The sequence below is a fragment of the Marmota monax genome, unplaced genomic scaffold, assembly GCF_021218885.2.
Source record: "Marmota monax isolate L192 unplaced genomic scaffold, Marmota_monax_Labrador192_F-V1.1 WCK01_AAM20220418_F8-fsc00078, whole genome shotgun sequence".
Taxonomy (NCBI): Eukaryota; Metazoa; Chordata; class Mammalia; order Rodentia; family Sciuridae; genus Marmota; species Marmota monax.
The window spans coordinates 5,076,726-5,092,258 of NW_026694865.1; the positions used below are offsets into that span (position 1 = coordinate 5,076,726).

The window sequence follows — 15,533 nt, forward strand, 5'->3', positions numbered from 1 at the left end:
TCATACACAATTTCAGGCACATAGAACTGGCAATTTTGTCATATTCTCTTCACATATTTGATCCATTCTTTAAATTTTTAATTTCAACATACAGAAAAGTAGAGATGGTTGAAAGTGTAGCTCAAAAAACGGAGGCATGCCAGTACCAAAAAAAAAAAAAAAGTACCTAGGATATTCTTGCTAACACTTTATCTTTTGGGTTTGCCAAATCGGGATGGTTAGATAATTTGCTGCAGATATCATTTTTGTTTTTCTTTTCTTTTTTCCTTTTTTGGGAGAAATAACCTGAGGCGCTTTACGTTATACCCCCCAGCCCATTTTTAAGACAGGGTTTCGCTAAATTACTGAGGTGATGGAGATCCTCCTGCGACAGCGTGGCGAGTCGCTGGCATTACAGGCGTGTCCCGACGCGCCTGGCTAGTTTAAAAAAAAAAAGTTAACTTACGTTAACAAAGTGCATCTACAAAGTGCGACTCGTGACAATGACAAGTTCCATGCCAGCCTGGGAAACTTAGGCCACTTCAGAGTAAAGAAATAAAAAGGGCTGGGGAAGTAGCCCAGTGGAGGCCCCTGGGCTCAATCCCCAGCCGGCACCCAGGAAAAGCCGCACTCACGCTCCAGGCATTCCGCCATCAACTCTGAAAAAACGGCAGTTTCGCAACCAATACTGCTTCCCTCTACCCTTTTTTAACTTCCTCCACAACTCAGTTTTCAACACTTCCAAAGTATAAAGTGTCCAGGAAGTAACAACTATGAACTTTAAGCAAAGGAGGAGAAAGAACCCCTCGGAAGAAGCACGGCCGAAGCAGGGAAAACTCAAGATTCGGACAGGTGGACAACGGCGTGGCCGCGTGGCGGGGCGGGGCTTCGTAAAGGCCCCGCCCAGGCCCTGCGTGTATTTGGCGCCAAACTCCGAGAGCTCTTACACTGCGGGTGTGTCGGCGTCTCGCGAGAAGTTCGGTTCACTCGCTGCGTCCAGCGGGGCGCCCACCGCGCAGAGGCTGCAGGCGGCGTGAGCTGAAAGCCGGTTCCGCGCGAGTGAAGTTCTTGGTGAGGAGGCTTCTTTCGGAACTTGACAGGAGCTGGGGAGTCTCAGGGAGCTGGTGAGGAGCTGGAGAACAGGATTTCGGCGGAGCGCGCCTGGAGCGGGGGGCGGCCGGGCCGGCCTGGACCGGTGGGGGCAGGCACGTTTACCTGCGTTGCCGTTCAGGGATGCCTGCCGCTAAGCCGAGCCTTCTGGCGAGAGCGAGCGCGTTTCCGGGTCCCTCCGCTTCTGTAGATGGCCTTATAAACACAGAGGGCGCCTTGTGGATGTGCAGTGAATGAACCCGGTTGAACCGGGGGAGAGTTGGAGAGGAGGCTGGGAGGGGTGATGTTTTCAGCGGTGGGACCCAGGGGAATTAAAGTCAGACAGAGGGCTTCTGTTCCGACGACTTGGGAACATGGGAAAGTTGGACATGGGAAACGGAAGGGTCTGGGAACGAATTGTGGTTTGGATATTACGTGTGTTAATCTTCAATCCTCTGAAAGTTTGGGGATCAGAGGAGGAAGTTAAGAGTTTGATCAGTGTCTTAAAAAGAGGCAGTTATGCCACCATTGTCAAGGCGTGAAAGAAGTGAAGGAAATGTGATCTGCAGCTAAGGAGCATCAGTTTACTGACACTCCTCGCCCTATGCCCCATGCCCGAACACTTCCTTGATGAACTTAATATAGTTTGTGCCTTGTCACCAAACTCAGAGCTCCCTGTCAACCTCGAATTTCTGAACCCCACTTGTTTCCAAAGGACTTAATTGAAACAGAGGTAAATATACTTGTTTTATTTATTTTTAAAGACTGAGTCTGTGTGTTCCCCAGGGTGACCTGGAATGCTTGGGCTCAGGGATCTTCCTGTCTTAGCATGCTGGGACTATAGGTGCATGGCACTTTGCCTGGTTTGTAATTCTTTTCTCTACTTCCTTCACTAACAAATATATATTGAGCACCTGTTGTGTACCAGCAGTAGGGATGCAGTGGAGGAACACAAAGAGCCCTACCTGGTCTAGTATGGTAAACAAACATTAAATAGGCACACAAAACCTAAGGTTGAAATGATAATTACTGTGAGACTTGGTATTATCAGTGCTTATTAAAAGAGGATTTAAATTGAGGAAATTGGGATAGATTTTCTGAGGAGGTGGTAATGGAAATCTGAAAGGGATTAGGAGTCAGGGAAGAGCATTTAAGATAGGAAATAGCAGTTGCAAAGATCCAAGGCCATGAGGGATATGGCTCTTTCAAGGAACTGAAAGAAGGGGCAAAGAGAGTTATGTAAAGTGGGGCCAAAGAGGTATAAAGAGGCCAGTTTACTCATGACTTTGGGGTTTTTATTCTTAAAACAGAAGCCATTGAAAAGAAGTCTCAGGTGCTTATTAACTCATCAAGTACAAGTCTCAGGTACTTATTAACTCATCAAGTAGTTGATGTGAAATGATTTTGTTCAAAATCATATTCAGTGGTATAGTCTATATTAGAACTCAGTGCCAGTTTCTAGCCTAGTCTTTTTCCTCATTGTTTTCTTCTTCTTCTTCTTTTTTTTTTTTTAATGATGTGTGAGTCTAAAATGTGGCTTACCCATGAACTTGCTTCATCTGGAACTTAACTGTATAATAGGAATATTATTTTGGATAAATAAGAATAATTTTACTTTTTTTTTCCCCTAGAGAAAAAAAATGTTAGAACCGCAAGAGAATGGCTTAGTTGACCTGCCAGATTATGAACATGTAGAAGATGAAACTTTTCCTCCTTTCCCACCTCCAGCATCTCCGCAGAGAGATGGTGAAGGAGCTGAACCTGATGAAGGTCTGTATAGAGTTTCACAAAAGTGTCCATGTTCACTTATCCATCCATCAGCTTATAAATAATAAATTTGTAAGTAAGGCTTAAATTATTTAATGCTGCTTCTTGATATATTTCATCAGGGTCAGGGACCAGAGCACCTGTTCCTGTACCTGTAAAGAGAACAGTTAAAAGGAATATTCCCAAGTTGGATGCTCAGAGGTATGTGTTTTCCATACACATTTATACTTTATAGCTATTGTTTTTTTCCTAATGTTACAAGCTTTGGGTTGGGATGAATTGAAAATCAGATTGTTCTATAAACATTTGTTTCCATTTAGGAGAAAATATTTTTTTTTCTATGGTCTTGGTTTGGACTTTACTCTAGGAAACTTGAAATTCAAAATGTTTTTCTATTTACAGATTAATTTCAGAGAGAGGACTTCCTGCCTTAAGGCATGTGTTTGATAAGACAAAATTCAAAGGGAAAGGTCATGAGGTAAGAAAGGTCTTATTTTCCTTTTTTTTTTTTTAAATATCTTTTATAGTTGTAGAGGGACAGAACGCCTTTATTTTATTTGTTTATTTTTATGTGGTGCTGAGGATCGAACCCAGTGCCCCACGCATGCCAAGCAAGCACTCTGCCACTGAGCTACAGCCCCAGCCCTAGTCTTGTTTTTTAAAATAGCAGTAAACTGTGGGCTCATTATGGTCTTGAGAATCTTTAAATATTTCCATTAATCATAATATCACCTGAAAAGTAGTTGTGATGTAGTGGAAAAGGTACTATTTAAAGAATTAGAAAATATGTCTGTGTAGTCTCATTTTTTGTCACATCATATGTAGATATACATACATATTATGTAAAGTTATAGCTTTAGGTAAAATCATTTCTGAGTCTCTAAGCCTGAGTTTAAAGTTATAAATTTAGAGGAAGCTAGGTGTGGTGGTGCACACCTGTAATCCAATGACTTGAGAGGTGAAAGCAAGAGGATCACAGGTGTGAGGCCAGCTTGGGCAACTTCTTGAGACCTATCTCAAATTTAAAAAAAAAAAAAAAGATGAGGTATAGCTTAATGGTAAAGTATCTCTGGGTTCATTAGCAAACACAAATACACACACACAGATAGGAGGGAATAGAATTTACTTTGTTCTTCAAAGAATGATTTTAAACTTCATGAGGGCAAAGACTCTGCCTGTATTGATCACTTATATGTCCCCAAGATATGAGACAGTGTCTGGTTAATAGATATCAGTAAAGTTTTTGAAAAAATGAAAACATTTAATAACAGATGTACACTGTATAAATGTATGTTTTAAAATTCTCTTATCTTTGAATAATAAAGCTAGGTAGGTTTTTGGTAGATAATCTTTTTATAGGGCTTTGCAGTTTAAAGTATTTCAGATATGTTCTCTGTTAATTTTCGTGAGTGATGGTCCCATTATCTAGTCACAGACTTAGGGTTTTGAGTGAGTGACCAATGGCCAATAATTAAAACTGAGCCTAGTCTTCATGTTTAATTGCCCAACTAAAATAATATTGACAGTAACATTTAGGTGTATGGTATGCAGGATAATTTGTAAGGAGAAAGAAACTGGAGGTCGTCAACAACTCAGGCTGTTGTACTACCTGAGGGATAAGGTAGTAGTAGTAGTAGTACTAGTACTAGATGAGATAGGATAGTGGTAGATGAAATTTTCAGGTATTAGTGGTGAATTGGTACTTTGAATGTATGAAGTCTTGATCATGTTTATAATAAACCTTTATTAAAATAAGTAAGTTTGTATGAAGAATAGGCATTTTGTGTTTTTTCATTGGGCCAGAATGTGCTTTGAGTTTACTTTATTCTGTATTTTGCCCTTAGAAATTTTTACTATTTTCTCACAATTTTGAACACTCACTACTTTTTCTTCTTATATTAACTTGGGACTTAACTGTATTTAGTTTTGTTTTTGTTTTTGTTTTTTTTAACTATCATGTTTTTGCAATGTTGGGGATTGAACCCAGGACTTTGAGAGCACTAAGCAAATGCTCTACCACTGAGCTATGCCCCCAGCACAGTTTTTTCTTTTCTTGGTTCCTTTGTGTCTAATGTGACATTGTGAGGTGGTTAATCAGCTACTTCCAACTGGAAAATGATTTTAGGTAATTGAATCTTTAAAATAATTTATACCTTTATTATCAGAAGGGGAGAATGAAGAGAGATTGTGTTCTTAGTATTACATATTTAGTCAGTGATAGAGTTGGTAGTTTTGACATTTGCTTCTAGTCATGGTCAAATAAAAATAGCAACATTTCAGAATTTACATAGTGTCAGGTGCACTGTTTGCTTGTTTGATACCTGAGATTGAACCCCAGTGTGCTTAACCACTGAGCCATATCAGGGTTTTTATTTTATTTCTTTATTTTTTAATTTTTGGTACTAGGGATTGAACCCAAGGGTGCTTGACCACTGAGCCACATACCTAGCCCTTTTATATTTTATTTTGAGACGGGGTCTCGCTAAGTTGCTAAGGCTTCGCTAAGTTGCTAAGACTGGCTTTGAATTTGTGATCCTCGTGCCTCAGCCTCCTGAACCTCTGGGATTACAGGTATGCTCCACCATGCCTGTGGCACATTGTTTTTATTAATCCTTACAATAACCCTGTGAGGTATGTATATTAGTCTCATACATGAGGAAATAGGTACAGAGATGTAAATGGCTTTTAAGTGATGGAATTGGAATTTGACTTTATGTAGTCTGATGTAGAGCCTGTGCTTTAATCATTCTCCTATTTTAAAATACTGTAAAGTGAAGAATGAATATTTTATAGCAAAACCAGGAATTTATAACTTTACTTTTCATGAGTCAAGTTTATTAAAATTTATTTTTAATTGACATTTTAAAAAAAAATCTTAATTGGAATTTCAAATATGGAGAGGTATTAATGGTTTGAGAATGTTTAAACTGTTCTTTCTAGTCTCTGCCCTTGGGGTTTTTAAATATATTCCTTACAGTTCTGAATTCTCAATGATTTTTTCTAAGTATATGATTTTGGGGTCTGTCAGTGTTTAGTTATTCCTGAAAGTTTTTTTTTTTATTATTATTATTCTTTTTAGATACACTTGATAGTAGAGTGTATTTTGACCTTTTATACATATATGGACTATAACTTATTCCAGTTAGGATTCCTGAGAGATATTTTGACATATTAAAGCTCATTTTGGGGTTTTACTTTACAATTCTGAAAAGACACATATTATTATCTTGGAAATTTTCTTACTGGTATTTTTTCATCTGTTTTTTAATTTTGTTTGTTTATGTTTTGTGGGGCTAGGAATTGAGACCAGAGGTGTTCTACCACAGAACTACACCTTCTGCCCTTTTTATTTTTTGAGATAGGATCTCGCTAAGTTTCTGAGGTTGGCCCTGAAATTGTGATCCTCCTGTGTCAGCCTTGGAAGTATCTAGGATTGCAAACATGCACCATCATGCCCAACTTCAGCTCCTCTGATTTTTAAAAATATGTATCCAGTGCTCTTTTAGAACTGTAATCCTCCAAGCCCTTAGTAAATATTTTTCTTCGTAAATTTCCTTCTAAAAGTTTCCTAACCTTATAAATATGACACCAATGACTTTGGCATTTCTTTTCAGTTCTGAAATCTGTTGACAAGGCCAATGTGAGAATGAGTCTTCTATTTAGCATTTTTATTTTTATGTGCCAGGCTGAAGACTTGAAGACACTAATCAGAAACATGGAGCACTGGGCACATAGGCTATTCCCCAAACTGCAGTTTGAGGATTTTATTGACAGAGTTGAATACCTGGGAAATAAAAAGGAAGTGCAGGTAAGTATTGTGATTATTATGAATGTTGTTCATAGTGCTAAACAGAACAAAGGTAAATGTAGCTGAGGTTAGATTGCTATTTTGGGGTTTTCATTTTGAAATTTGTTGTGGTAGAGAGGGAAAATTAATAGTGTTTATTTGAAGGACAATTCTTTAGAAACTAAGAATTGAATAAATGATCATTTCTCTTCCTAACATTTAGATGAAAATGTAAAAATATCTTCTTTATTGTCAGACCTGTTTAAAACGAATTCGACTTGATCTCCCTATTTTACATGAAGATTTTGTTAGCAATGATGGTAAGTATATAGGTTTATTTGCTTTATAACAATTTTGCTTTTAGAAATGGATCCAGTTGGGGTAGGTAACAGAGGACTGTGTTCTCAATCTGTATTGTGTATATAATCAGTACAGTTGATAGGAACAAGTTAAAATGCATTAGGAAATCTAGAATGTATATGAAATTTGTTTTTTTTTTTTCTTTTTTAGGGGAGTGGTACTGGGGATTGAACTCAGGGCCACTCAACTACTAAGCCATATCCCCAGCCCTATTTTGTATTTTATTTAGAGACAGGTCTGAGTTGCTTAGCACATGCCATTGCTAAGGCTGGCTTTAAACTCATGATCCTCCTGCCTCAGCCTCCCAAGCCACTGGGATTCCAGGCATGTGCCACCACACCTGGCTGAAATTTCTTTTTCTTTTCTTTTCTTTTCTTTTAATATTTTTTAGTTGCTGACAGATTTTTTTTCATACGTGGTGCTGAGAATCAAACCCAGTGCCTCACACATACCAGGCACGTGCACTACCACTCAGCCCCAGCCCCAGCCCCTGAAATTTGCTTCTTAAAGATATAGTTGCAGGGCTGCGATTGTGGCTCAGTGGCAGAGTGCTTGCTTAGCATGTGTGAGGCACTGGGTTCAATTTTCAGCACCATGTATAAATAAATTTAAAAAAAAAAATGTGAGCTTGTGAGAATTTGACAATTAATCCTTTATAGTGTTTGTTAATAAAAATGTATCAAGATAGAGTGGTCGGGCATGGTGACACATGCCTGTAATACCAGCAGCTCAGGAGGCTGAGGCAGGAGGATCGCAAGTTTAGAACCAGGCTCAGCAACTTAGTGAGGCCCTAAGCAACTTAGTGAGGCCCTGTCTCAAAATTTAAAAAAATTAAAAAGGACTGGGGATGTGGCTCAGTAATTAAGTGCCCCTGGATTAGGCAGAATACAGTGATGATGAAAGTTTGCATTTCACTTATAGTGCACATTCTGAATGTAGGATTTTAGTAAGACTCATGTGACTGTTCCTGATGTTGATTGCATTTGTTAGTTGTACAGTGCAACCATAGACAGTCACACACATTAACACAGATGGTTCCTGCCGACAGGATCTGTACAGTTATCAGATTTTCTGTGCGATGGCTCCATACATGTTTTGTAACTTTTAATAGATGTGGGAAATACAGGTTCCATATTGAATCCCCCAAAGTTAATTATAAGTTGCTTTTAAAAGTGAGATGGAGGGGCTGAGGATATAGCTCAGTTGGTATAGTGCTTGCCTCACATGCACAAGGCCATGGGTTCCATCCCCAGTATCACAAAAAAAGAAAAAAGTGAGAAGGAGTTTGGTGTGATGGTGTACACCTGTAATCCCAGTGACTTGGAAACCTGAGCAGGAGGATTGCAAGTTCAAGGCTAGCCTGGTAAGCTTAGTGAGTCCCTAAGCAATTTAAACTCTGCCTTAAAAAAAAAAAGGGTAGAGGGGAAGGCTGGGAATGTAACTTAGTGGTAAAGTATCCCTGGGTTCAATTCCCAGTACCCACCACCCTGTTAAAAAAAAAGTGAAGGAATGTGATTTAAGTTATCTGGGGTTTTAATTTGGGGGGAGGGCAGGTAGTGGGGATTGAACTCAGGGGCACTCAACTTCTGAGCCATATCCCCAGCCCTATTTTATATTTTATATAGACAGGGTCTCACTGAGTTGCTCAGTGCCTTGCTTTTGCTGAGGCTGGCTTTGAACTCACGATCTTCCTGTCTCAGCCTCCTGAGCTGCTGGGATTACAGGCCTGCTAATTGTTTTTTTTTTTTTTGGTTTTGTTTTTATCCCCTTTATATCCTAGTTAAAGCAATACACTGCCTCATCAGTGGTTACATTCATATCTTTTCCCCCATACAACATTGTTTATATTAAAGAGATCATTTACTACTAAAGCAGTTTTTCTTTTGTGGCTCATGAAAAATACTTGTTTGGGTATTTCATTATTATTGATGTAGAATCTTGTAAGCTCTGTAAGATAAAGCATATTAAAAACGTCACTGGTGGGGCCTGGGGTTGTGGCTCAGCAGTAGAGTGCTCACCTAGCACGTGTGAGGCCCTGGGTTCCATCCTCAGCACCACATAAAAATATATAAACAAAAATAAAGGAATTGTGTCCAACTACAACTAAAACTAAATATTAAAAGAAAAAGAATACCTCACTCATAATTGGTTCTAATGCCTGTTTCTTCTCCAGCAGTATTAGTATTCTATTAGTATTTTTTGACAAAGGAATGCATTTTAGTTTCTTGACACATAAATATTTTACCATTCCAGGAAGGAAAAGTGGCTTTTTAACTACAAAGGAAGGAGTTTCCAAAGAGGGTTTTGTGTAAAGGGCTGGATTAAGTATATATCACTAAGTAATTGTAGAGGTTTATTTTCATGTTTTGGGATATTTTCTACTATTTTACCTAATATCATAAGTCATAATATATATTATAGGTCAGGGATGAGATATAAATTCATATTTCAAGTGGGGATATAGTGATTTAAAATTTTCAAGTGGCTTTGTCAGATCTGTTGGAGTTATCATATCTTTTTAAAATATTTTATTATTTGTAGTTGGACACAATAACTTTATTTATTTATATGTGGTGCTGAGGATCTAACCCAGGGCCTTGCATGTGTGAGGCGGATGCTCTACCGCTGAGCCATAATCCCAGTCCCTGGGGTTATCGTTTTTTAATCCCATAATGTAGATGACGCAGAGAGAAAGTGAAGTCTCATCTCTGCCATTTTGTTATTTTTTGCTTGTGTTTCTATTCTACCTGAAGGCATTTTGTTCTTTTTCAGATCTTTTTAAACTACCACTTGTGCATTTTGCTGGTGTTTGGTAAAAACACAATGTCAGTTTACTTGCCTAGGCAATCAGAAGCATCTCCATGTCATATTATGCTGAATTTTGAAAATGAACGAGGGCCTGTTTCTTGCATTTTTCAGTTCAGTTCATAGAACAGACTAATTCTGTCATATGGACAATTGGTAGTTTAGCACTTAAAGTCCTTTCATTTTTGGCTTTTGATGCTGGGGATTGAACCCAGGTCCTTGTGGATGCTGGACAAGCACCCTACTCACTGAGCCACATCCTCAGCCTTGGCCCTCATTTTATTTTCAGTTTTTGAGATGGGGTCTCATTATGTTGCCCAGGTTGGCCTCAAACTTGCAATCCTCTTGCCTCAGTCTTCTGAATAACTGGGATTAGAGGTGTAAGCCACTGTGTCCAGCTTCCCAGTCCTCATTTTAAATATGTTAATAAAATTTAATTTTTTTTGTTGGGGGCAGATACTAAGAATTGAACTTAGGGGTATTTAACCCCTGAGGCCACATCCCAGCCCTATTTTGTATTTTATTTAGAGATAGGGTCTCACTAAGTTGCTTAGTGCTGTGCTTTTGCTGAGTGTGGCTTTGAACTCATGATCCTCCTGCCTCAGCTTCCTGAGCCACTGGGATTACAGGCATGTGCCACTGCGCCTGACTTAATTTTTCTTAATTATTATTTGCAGTGTTGGGGATTTAACTCAAGACCTTGCGTATGCTAGGCAAGTACTCTGCCACTTAATAATATTTTCATTTGACTAAACATGCACCTTTAAGGTGTTTCATAAAAATTTCTTGGTCAGGTGTGGTGGCACATATCTATAATTTAAGCAGTTTGGGAGGCTGAGGCAGGAGGTCACAAATTCAAAGTCAACTTCATCAATTTAGTGAGGCCCTAAGCAATTTTACAAGATCCTATCTCAAAATAAAAAGAGCTGGGGATGTTTCTCAGTGGCTAAGTGCCCCTGGGTTCAATTCCTAGTATTCCCCAATAAAAAAATTTTTTTTTCTTTTACTTGTTTGAATCAAGCATGTATTTGCAATATTCTCATACCTCATGAATTGTTTCTTCAGATGCAGCCACTTGCCACCATTTTATTATGTTTTGTTTTCTTTTGTTCATACTGGGGGTTGAACCCAGGGGCTACATCCCTACCCAGCCCTTTTTTATCTTTTATTTTAGCATAGGGTCCAAACTGACCTCAAACTTGGGATCCTTTTGTCTCAGCCTCCTGAGTTACTGGGATCACAGGCATGTATCACTGTGCCGTGACCTATTGCCTCTTCAAGCCACTTTTCAGTTAAAATCTGCATAATCTCTTTTTTTCTAAGGCTTCAGTTGTACTAATTTTTTCTTTTCTACTGCAGATGAAGTGGGGGAAAGCAAAGGCCTTGATGTAACTGCTGCCGAATTAGATCCCTTTTTGACAGACTCATCTGAAAGTGAGAAGTTTGCTTCTGAGTTAAGTAGAAACCTAACAGAAGAGCAACAACAAAGAATTGAGAGAAATAAACAACTGGCCTTGGAAAGAAGGCAGGCAAAGCTACTGAGTAATAGTCAGTCCCTAGGAAACGGTAAATTTTATGCTTGGTTTTATGAGTTGCCATTAATATATCATAGGCATGTTGAAAATTTTAACTTCTCTACTATCTACCTAAATAAACTACCTCCTGGAATGGAAAAGTGTGATATTAAGTTTGTGTGTGTGTGTGTGTGTGTGTGTGTGTGTGAGAGAGAGAGAGAGAGGGAGGGAGGGAGGGGAAGAGAGCTATTTGGAAATATTGAAAGAATGAGTTTAAGATGGTTTTCTGGATAGCTTAGTATCTCCTAGGATTCTGAATTGTTCAAAAATATATTCTTCCCTGACTTTAAATCATAGACCAATTGAGAATTTTAGAGCCATTTGTTGTGATACAAATAGGTACTAAAATTCTTTTTTTTTTTTAATATTTATTTTTTAGACACAATACCTTTATTTATTTTTATGTGGTGCTGAGAATCGAACCCAGGGCCTCGCACATGCTAGGCGGGCGCTCTACCGCTGAGCCACAATCCCAGCCCCACTAAAATTCTTTTTATTGTATTGTGTTCTGTTATGAGGTGCACTTTTGGTGGCTGTTCATTTGCTTATCCCTTCCCACTTTACAAACTGCCTTAAGATTTGCTCTTTATTTATTTGGAGCCAGGGATTGAACCCACAGCTTTGTGTATGATAATGTACCTGCTCTACAGTTGAGTTATATATCCTCAGCTTTAAATTTGCTGTTTTTAAAAATGATTATGGGGTTAATGCTATATAAATAAGCATTAAAACTATATTTAAAAAGAATCACAAGTTTTCTCAATTTCTAGATTTTTCCTTCAAAGTGGGAAAAATAATTATATGGTAAGTAAAGACCATATTGTAAAACAAGTTTCACTTAATATTACAACATTCTTAAATATTGTGACTACCAGTCATGATATTTTTTCAGCTAAAATGAACTTAGTTTTTATCTTTACCAATGTTTTATTAGTACCATGTGAAAAATTACATGAATATTGGGCTGGGACTATAGCTCAGTGGCAGAGCACTTACCTAGCATGTGTGAGGCACTTGGTCCGATACTTAGCAATACAACAAAGGTATTCTGTTCATCTACAACTACAAAAATAAATTACATGAAGATAAAATTAACAGTAGTGGCTTTCTTGCCATCTCAATATATACCTGGTAGTAGGTATTTAAGTCTAACCTCTTTATAAGATATAACTTAAAATTTGCCCAAATAAAAGTAATTTTCCTTTACTTTAGATCACTTTGACATAAAATTATTATGCATTTGATTTTTTGAACCTCTTTCAAGTAGTTCTGATTTTGAATGAGAAGTTACACTTGGTTGTGAGTCAGCAGTTTGAATTTAAGCCAGGTGCAGTGGTGCATCCCTATAATCCCAGCAGCTTGGGAGACTGAAGCAGGAAGATCACAAGTTCAAGGGCAGCCTCTGCTATTTAGTGAGGCCCTAAACAACTTAGCAAGACTCTGTCTCAAACTAAAAAAAAATAAAGGGCTGAAGCTATAGCCCAGTGGTAAAGTATCCTAATACCAAAATATTTTTTTAAAAGTTGGAGTTTAGTATCATTCAAGACCCCTTGCACCAGGTGTGGTGGCCCATGCCATAATCCCAGCTACTTGAGAAACTGAGGCAGGAGGATCACAGGCTTGAGGCCAGTCCCAGCAATTTAGCAGGACTCTTTTAAAACAATATCTTTATTTTTATGTGGTGCTGAGGATCGAACCCAGGGCCTTCCACATGCTAAGCGATTGCTTTACCACCAAGCCATAACCCCAGCTCAAGACTCTTTATCAAATAAAATGGGCTTGGGATGTAGTTCATTGTAAAGCATCCTAGGTTTGATCCCTAGTATAGAGCAGGGGTTTGCTAAGTGCACACATAGTGCCACTGAGCTATTCACCTAGCCCCAAGACCCTTTGCATTTTAAGTGGACTTTATACAAGTGTAAAAATCTCATAGGATTAGGTGTAATCAAGCTGGGTATCTGTAATCCCAGTAGCTCAGGAGGCTAAGGCAATAGGATGGCAAGTTCAAAGCCAGCTTCAGCAACTCAGTGAGGCCCTAAGCAACCCAGTGATAAATAAAATATAAAAAAGGGCTGGGGATGTGGCTCAGTGGTTGAGTCCCCCTAGGTTCAATCCGTGGTAACAACAAAAAAAGTAATCATAATTAAATGATCATAGGTTTTATTTCTACTAACCCAAGCTTTTGAAGATATTTATACCTTGGATATAAGATTGAATCAGGTCCTTATGAATAATAATAATATAATTTTTCCTTTAGACATGTTAATGAATACACCCAAGGCACAGACAGTTGAAGAGATTTGTATTGATGAAGACCAAAATGAGGAGTCAAATGGATTAAACAAAGACATTTTAGTCAGTTCACATAATGATGCTTCTGTAAATGAAGAGGAACAATTAAAATTAGAGGAAACACAACTGGACCAATCCTTTTAAAATGTGCAAAGGTAATTTTATGCTTCATCCAGAAGTGTTATCAAAGTTAGATACTCCTCCCCTAGAAAAAGTATCTATTAACTCTTCTGCAAGTTTGGGATTATTGTGTATTTTGTCTGCTTTGTAAGAAAACCCTTATGTAGTAAAAGTGTTTGGATTCTTGTTTAAACTCTGATATTTATTTATAATTGTCACTAATATTAGTAAAGTCTTTTTTTTATATATAGATATGACTTCATAAAGTGATTATTAGTTAAGCAGCTTCTAATACAAGTGTGTATTAAATGCCTTATTTCCACTAAATTGCATGTTTTAAGATGTAAATATGTATTTAAATTTTTTGGGGGGGTGCTACTGGGAATTAAACCTAGGAGTGCTATACCATTGAGCCCTTTTTAAGACAGGTCTTGCTAAATTGCTGAGGTTGTCCTTGAACTTGTGATCCACCTACCTTTTCCCCAGATCACTGGGATTGCAATTATGTGTCACCAAGCCTGACTTGACTTCACTTTTAAAATTTTGTTTAGAGACAGGATCTTGCTAAGTTGCTTAGAGCTTCACTGAGCTGCTGAGGCTAGCTTTGAATTCACAATCCTCCTGCCTCAGCCTCCTGAGCCGCTGGGATTACAGGTGTGTGCCACTGTGCCAGGCTTAATGTCACTTTTTTTCTTTTGGTAATGGGGATTGAACTCGGGGGCACTCGATCACTGAGACACATCCCCAGCCCTGTTTTGTATTTTATTTAGAGACAGGGTCTCACTGAGTTGCTTAGTGCTTCACTTTTGATGAGGCTGGCTTTGAACTTGAAATTCTCCTGCTTCAGCCTCCCAAGCCACTGAGATTATAGGCATGCACCACTGTGCCCAGCCTTGGTGTCACTTTTTAATTAATTTTTTTCATGGCACTGGGTATTGACCCCAGGGCCTTGTACATCCTAGGCAAGCAGTCTCTGCCACTGAGTTACACCTTCAGCCCACTAATGTCTTTTTTTTTTTTTTTTTTAATATTGTTTTAGTTGGACACTATACCTTTATTTTATTTGTATGTGGTGCTGAGGATCAAACCCAGAGCCCCACATGTGCTAGGGGAGCACTTTACTGCTAAGCCACAACCCTAGCCCCCTAATGTCTGTTTTTTAAAAAGAAATAAAAATGTCTTTGGAAACTTTTGTGAAAGTTTTTGATCACTGTTCTGCAATTATATTTTTGATAAAATGTTCACAGTGTTGCCTGTAGTTTGAGGAGTCACTTTAATAATTAAAAGGGCAAATGAAAGGCCAACATTATTATCTAACCATCATAGATTCTGGGGAAGTTCAAAGAATGCTCCTTGCTACCTTTTTGAATAGTTGGGAGGAAATTTGCCCAATATTATGAGTAACACAGACTGAGGGATGATTCATAAGTGAATTCAACAGATTGACCTTTCAGTTGGGTCCAAGTATTGGGAAGAACATTGTACAATGACACAGAGATAAAGATTTAGGAAATAAGGAAGATTTGGGACTGATGACTGTGAAGCTGTAAGTGTTGGGACCAGATGGAGAAAGGACCTGATTAGAGTTCTCCTTGCCTGCTTTATCAGGTTGATAGAGAGGTTAATTAGAGATGGGAAAGGATCATGTTGACAACAAGTTTAAAGAAGGTCTGGTTCTTGGTAGGAGATTCCTATGGAGAGGAGGGAAAGAACTAAGCCAGTTTTTAGGAAGTTTTTTCCCCCCTTATGAGAAAGATTAT

At 38.4% G+C, this 15,533-nt stretch overlaps 1 protein-coding gene and 1 non-coding gene across 4 annotated transcripts; both read left to right on the forward strand.

The window, feature by feature from the left end:
• Positions 1–900: 900 nt before the first annotated feature.
• On the forward strand, positions 901–14,961 carry Tipin (TIMELESS interacting protein). 3 transcript variants are annotated; one of them, XM_046426519.2, is made up of 9 exons: positions 914–1,050; positions 1,738–1,801; positions 2,700–2,838; positions 2,958–3,036; positions 3,238–3,313; positions 6,521–6,643; positions 6,879–6,942; positions 11,147–11,353; positions 13,619–14,961. In XM_046426519.2, the coding sequence occupies exons 3-9, from the start codon at positions 2,709–2,711 to the stop codon at positions 13,795–13,797; spliced, it is 858 nt and encodes a 285-aa protein (XP_046282475.1). In that variant the 5' UTR covers positions 914–1,050; positions 1,738–1,801; positions 2,700–2,708; the 3' UTR covers positions 13,798–14,961. The 3 variants fall into 3 exon arrangements, with proteins under 3 accessions (XP_046282474.1, XP_046282475.1, XP_046282476.1); XM_046426518.2 differs by lacking the exon at positions 1,738–1,801 and having other exon boundaries at positions 901–1,050; XM_046426520.2 differs by lacking the exon at positions 1,738–1,801 and having other exon boundaries at positions 914–1,103.
• Positions 7,940–8,075, forward strand: LOC124080692 (small Cajal body-specific RNA 14). Its single transcript, XR_006847775.1, has one exon. It is a non-coding gene; the product is annotated as a small Cajal body-specific RNA 14 (non-coding RNA).
• Positions 14,962–15,533: the final 572 nt, after the last annotated feature.

Excerpts from the sequence above, each read along its gene's own strand:
- Tipin (XM_046426518.2), top strand. The coding sequence starts at position 2,709 with ATGTTAGAACCGCAAGAGAATGGCTTAGTTGACCTGCCAGATTATGAA. Across the intron at positions 6,644-6,878 it reads GAAATAAAAAGGAAGTGCAG|ACCTGTTTAAAACGAATTCG; the intron begins GTAAGTATTGTG and ends CTTTATTGTCAG. Across the intron at positions 11,354-13,618 it reads TAGTCAGTCCCTAGGAAACG|ACATGTTAATGAATACACCC; the intron begins GTAAATTTTATG and ends TTTTTCCTTTAG.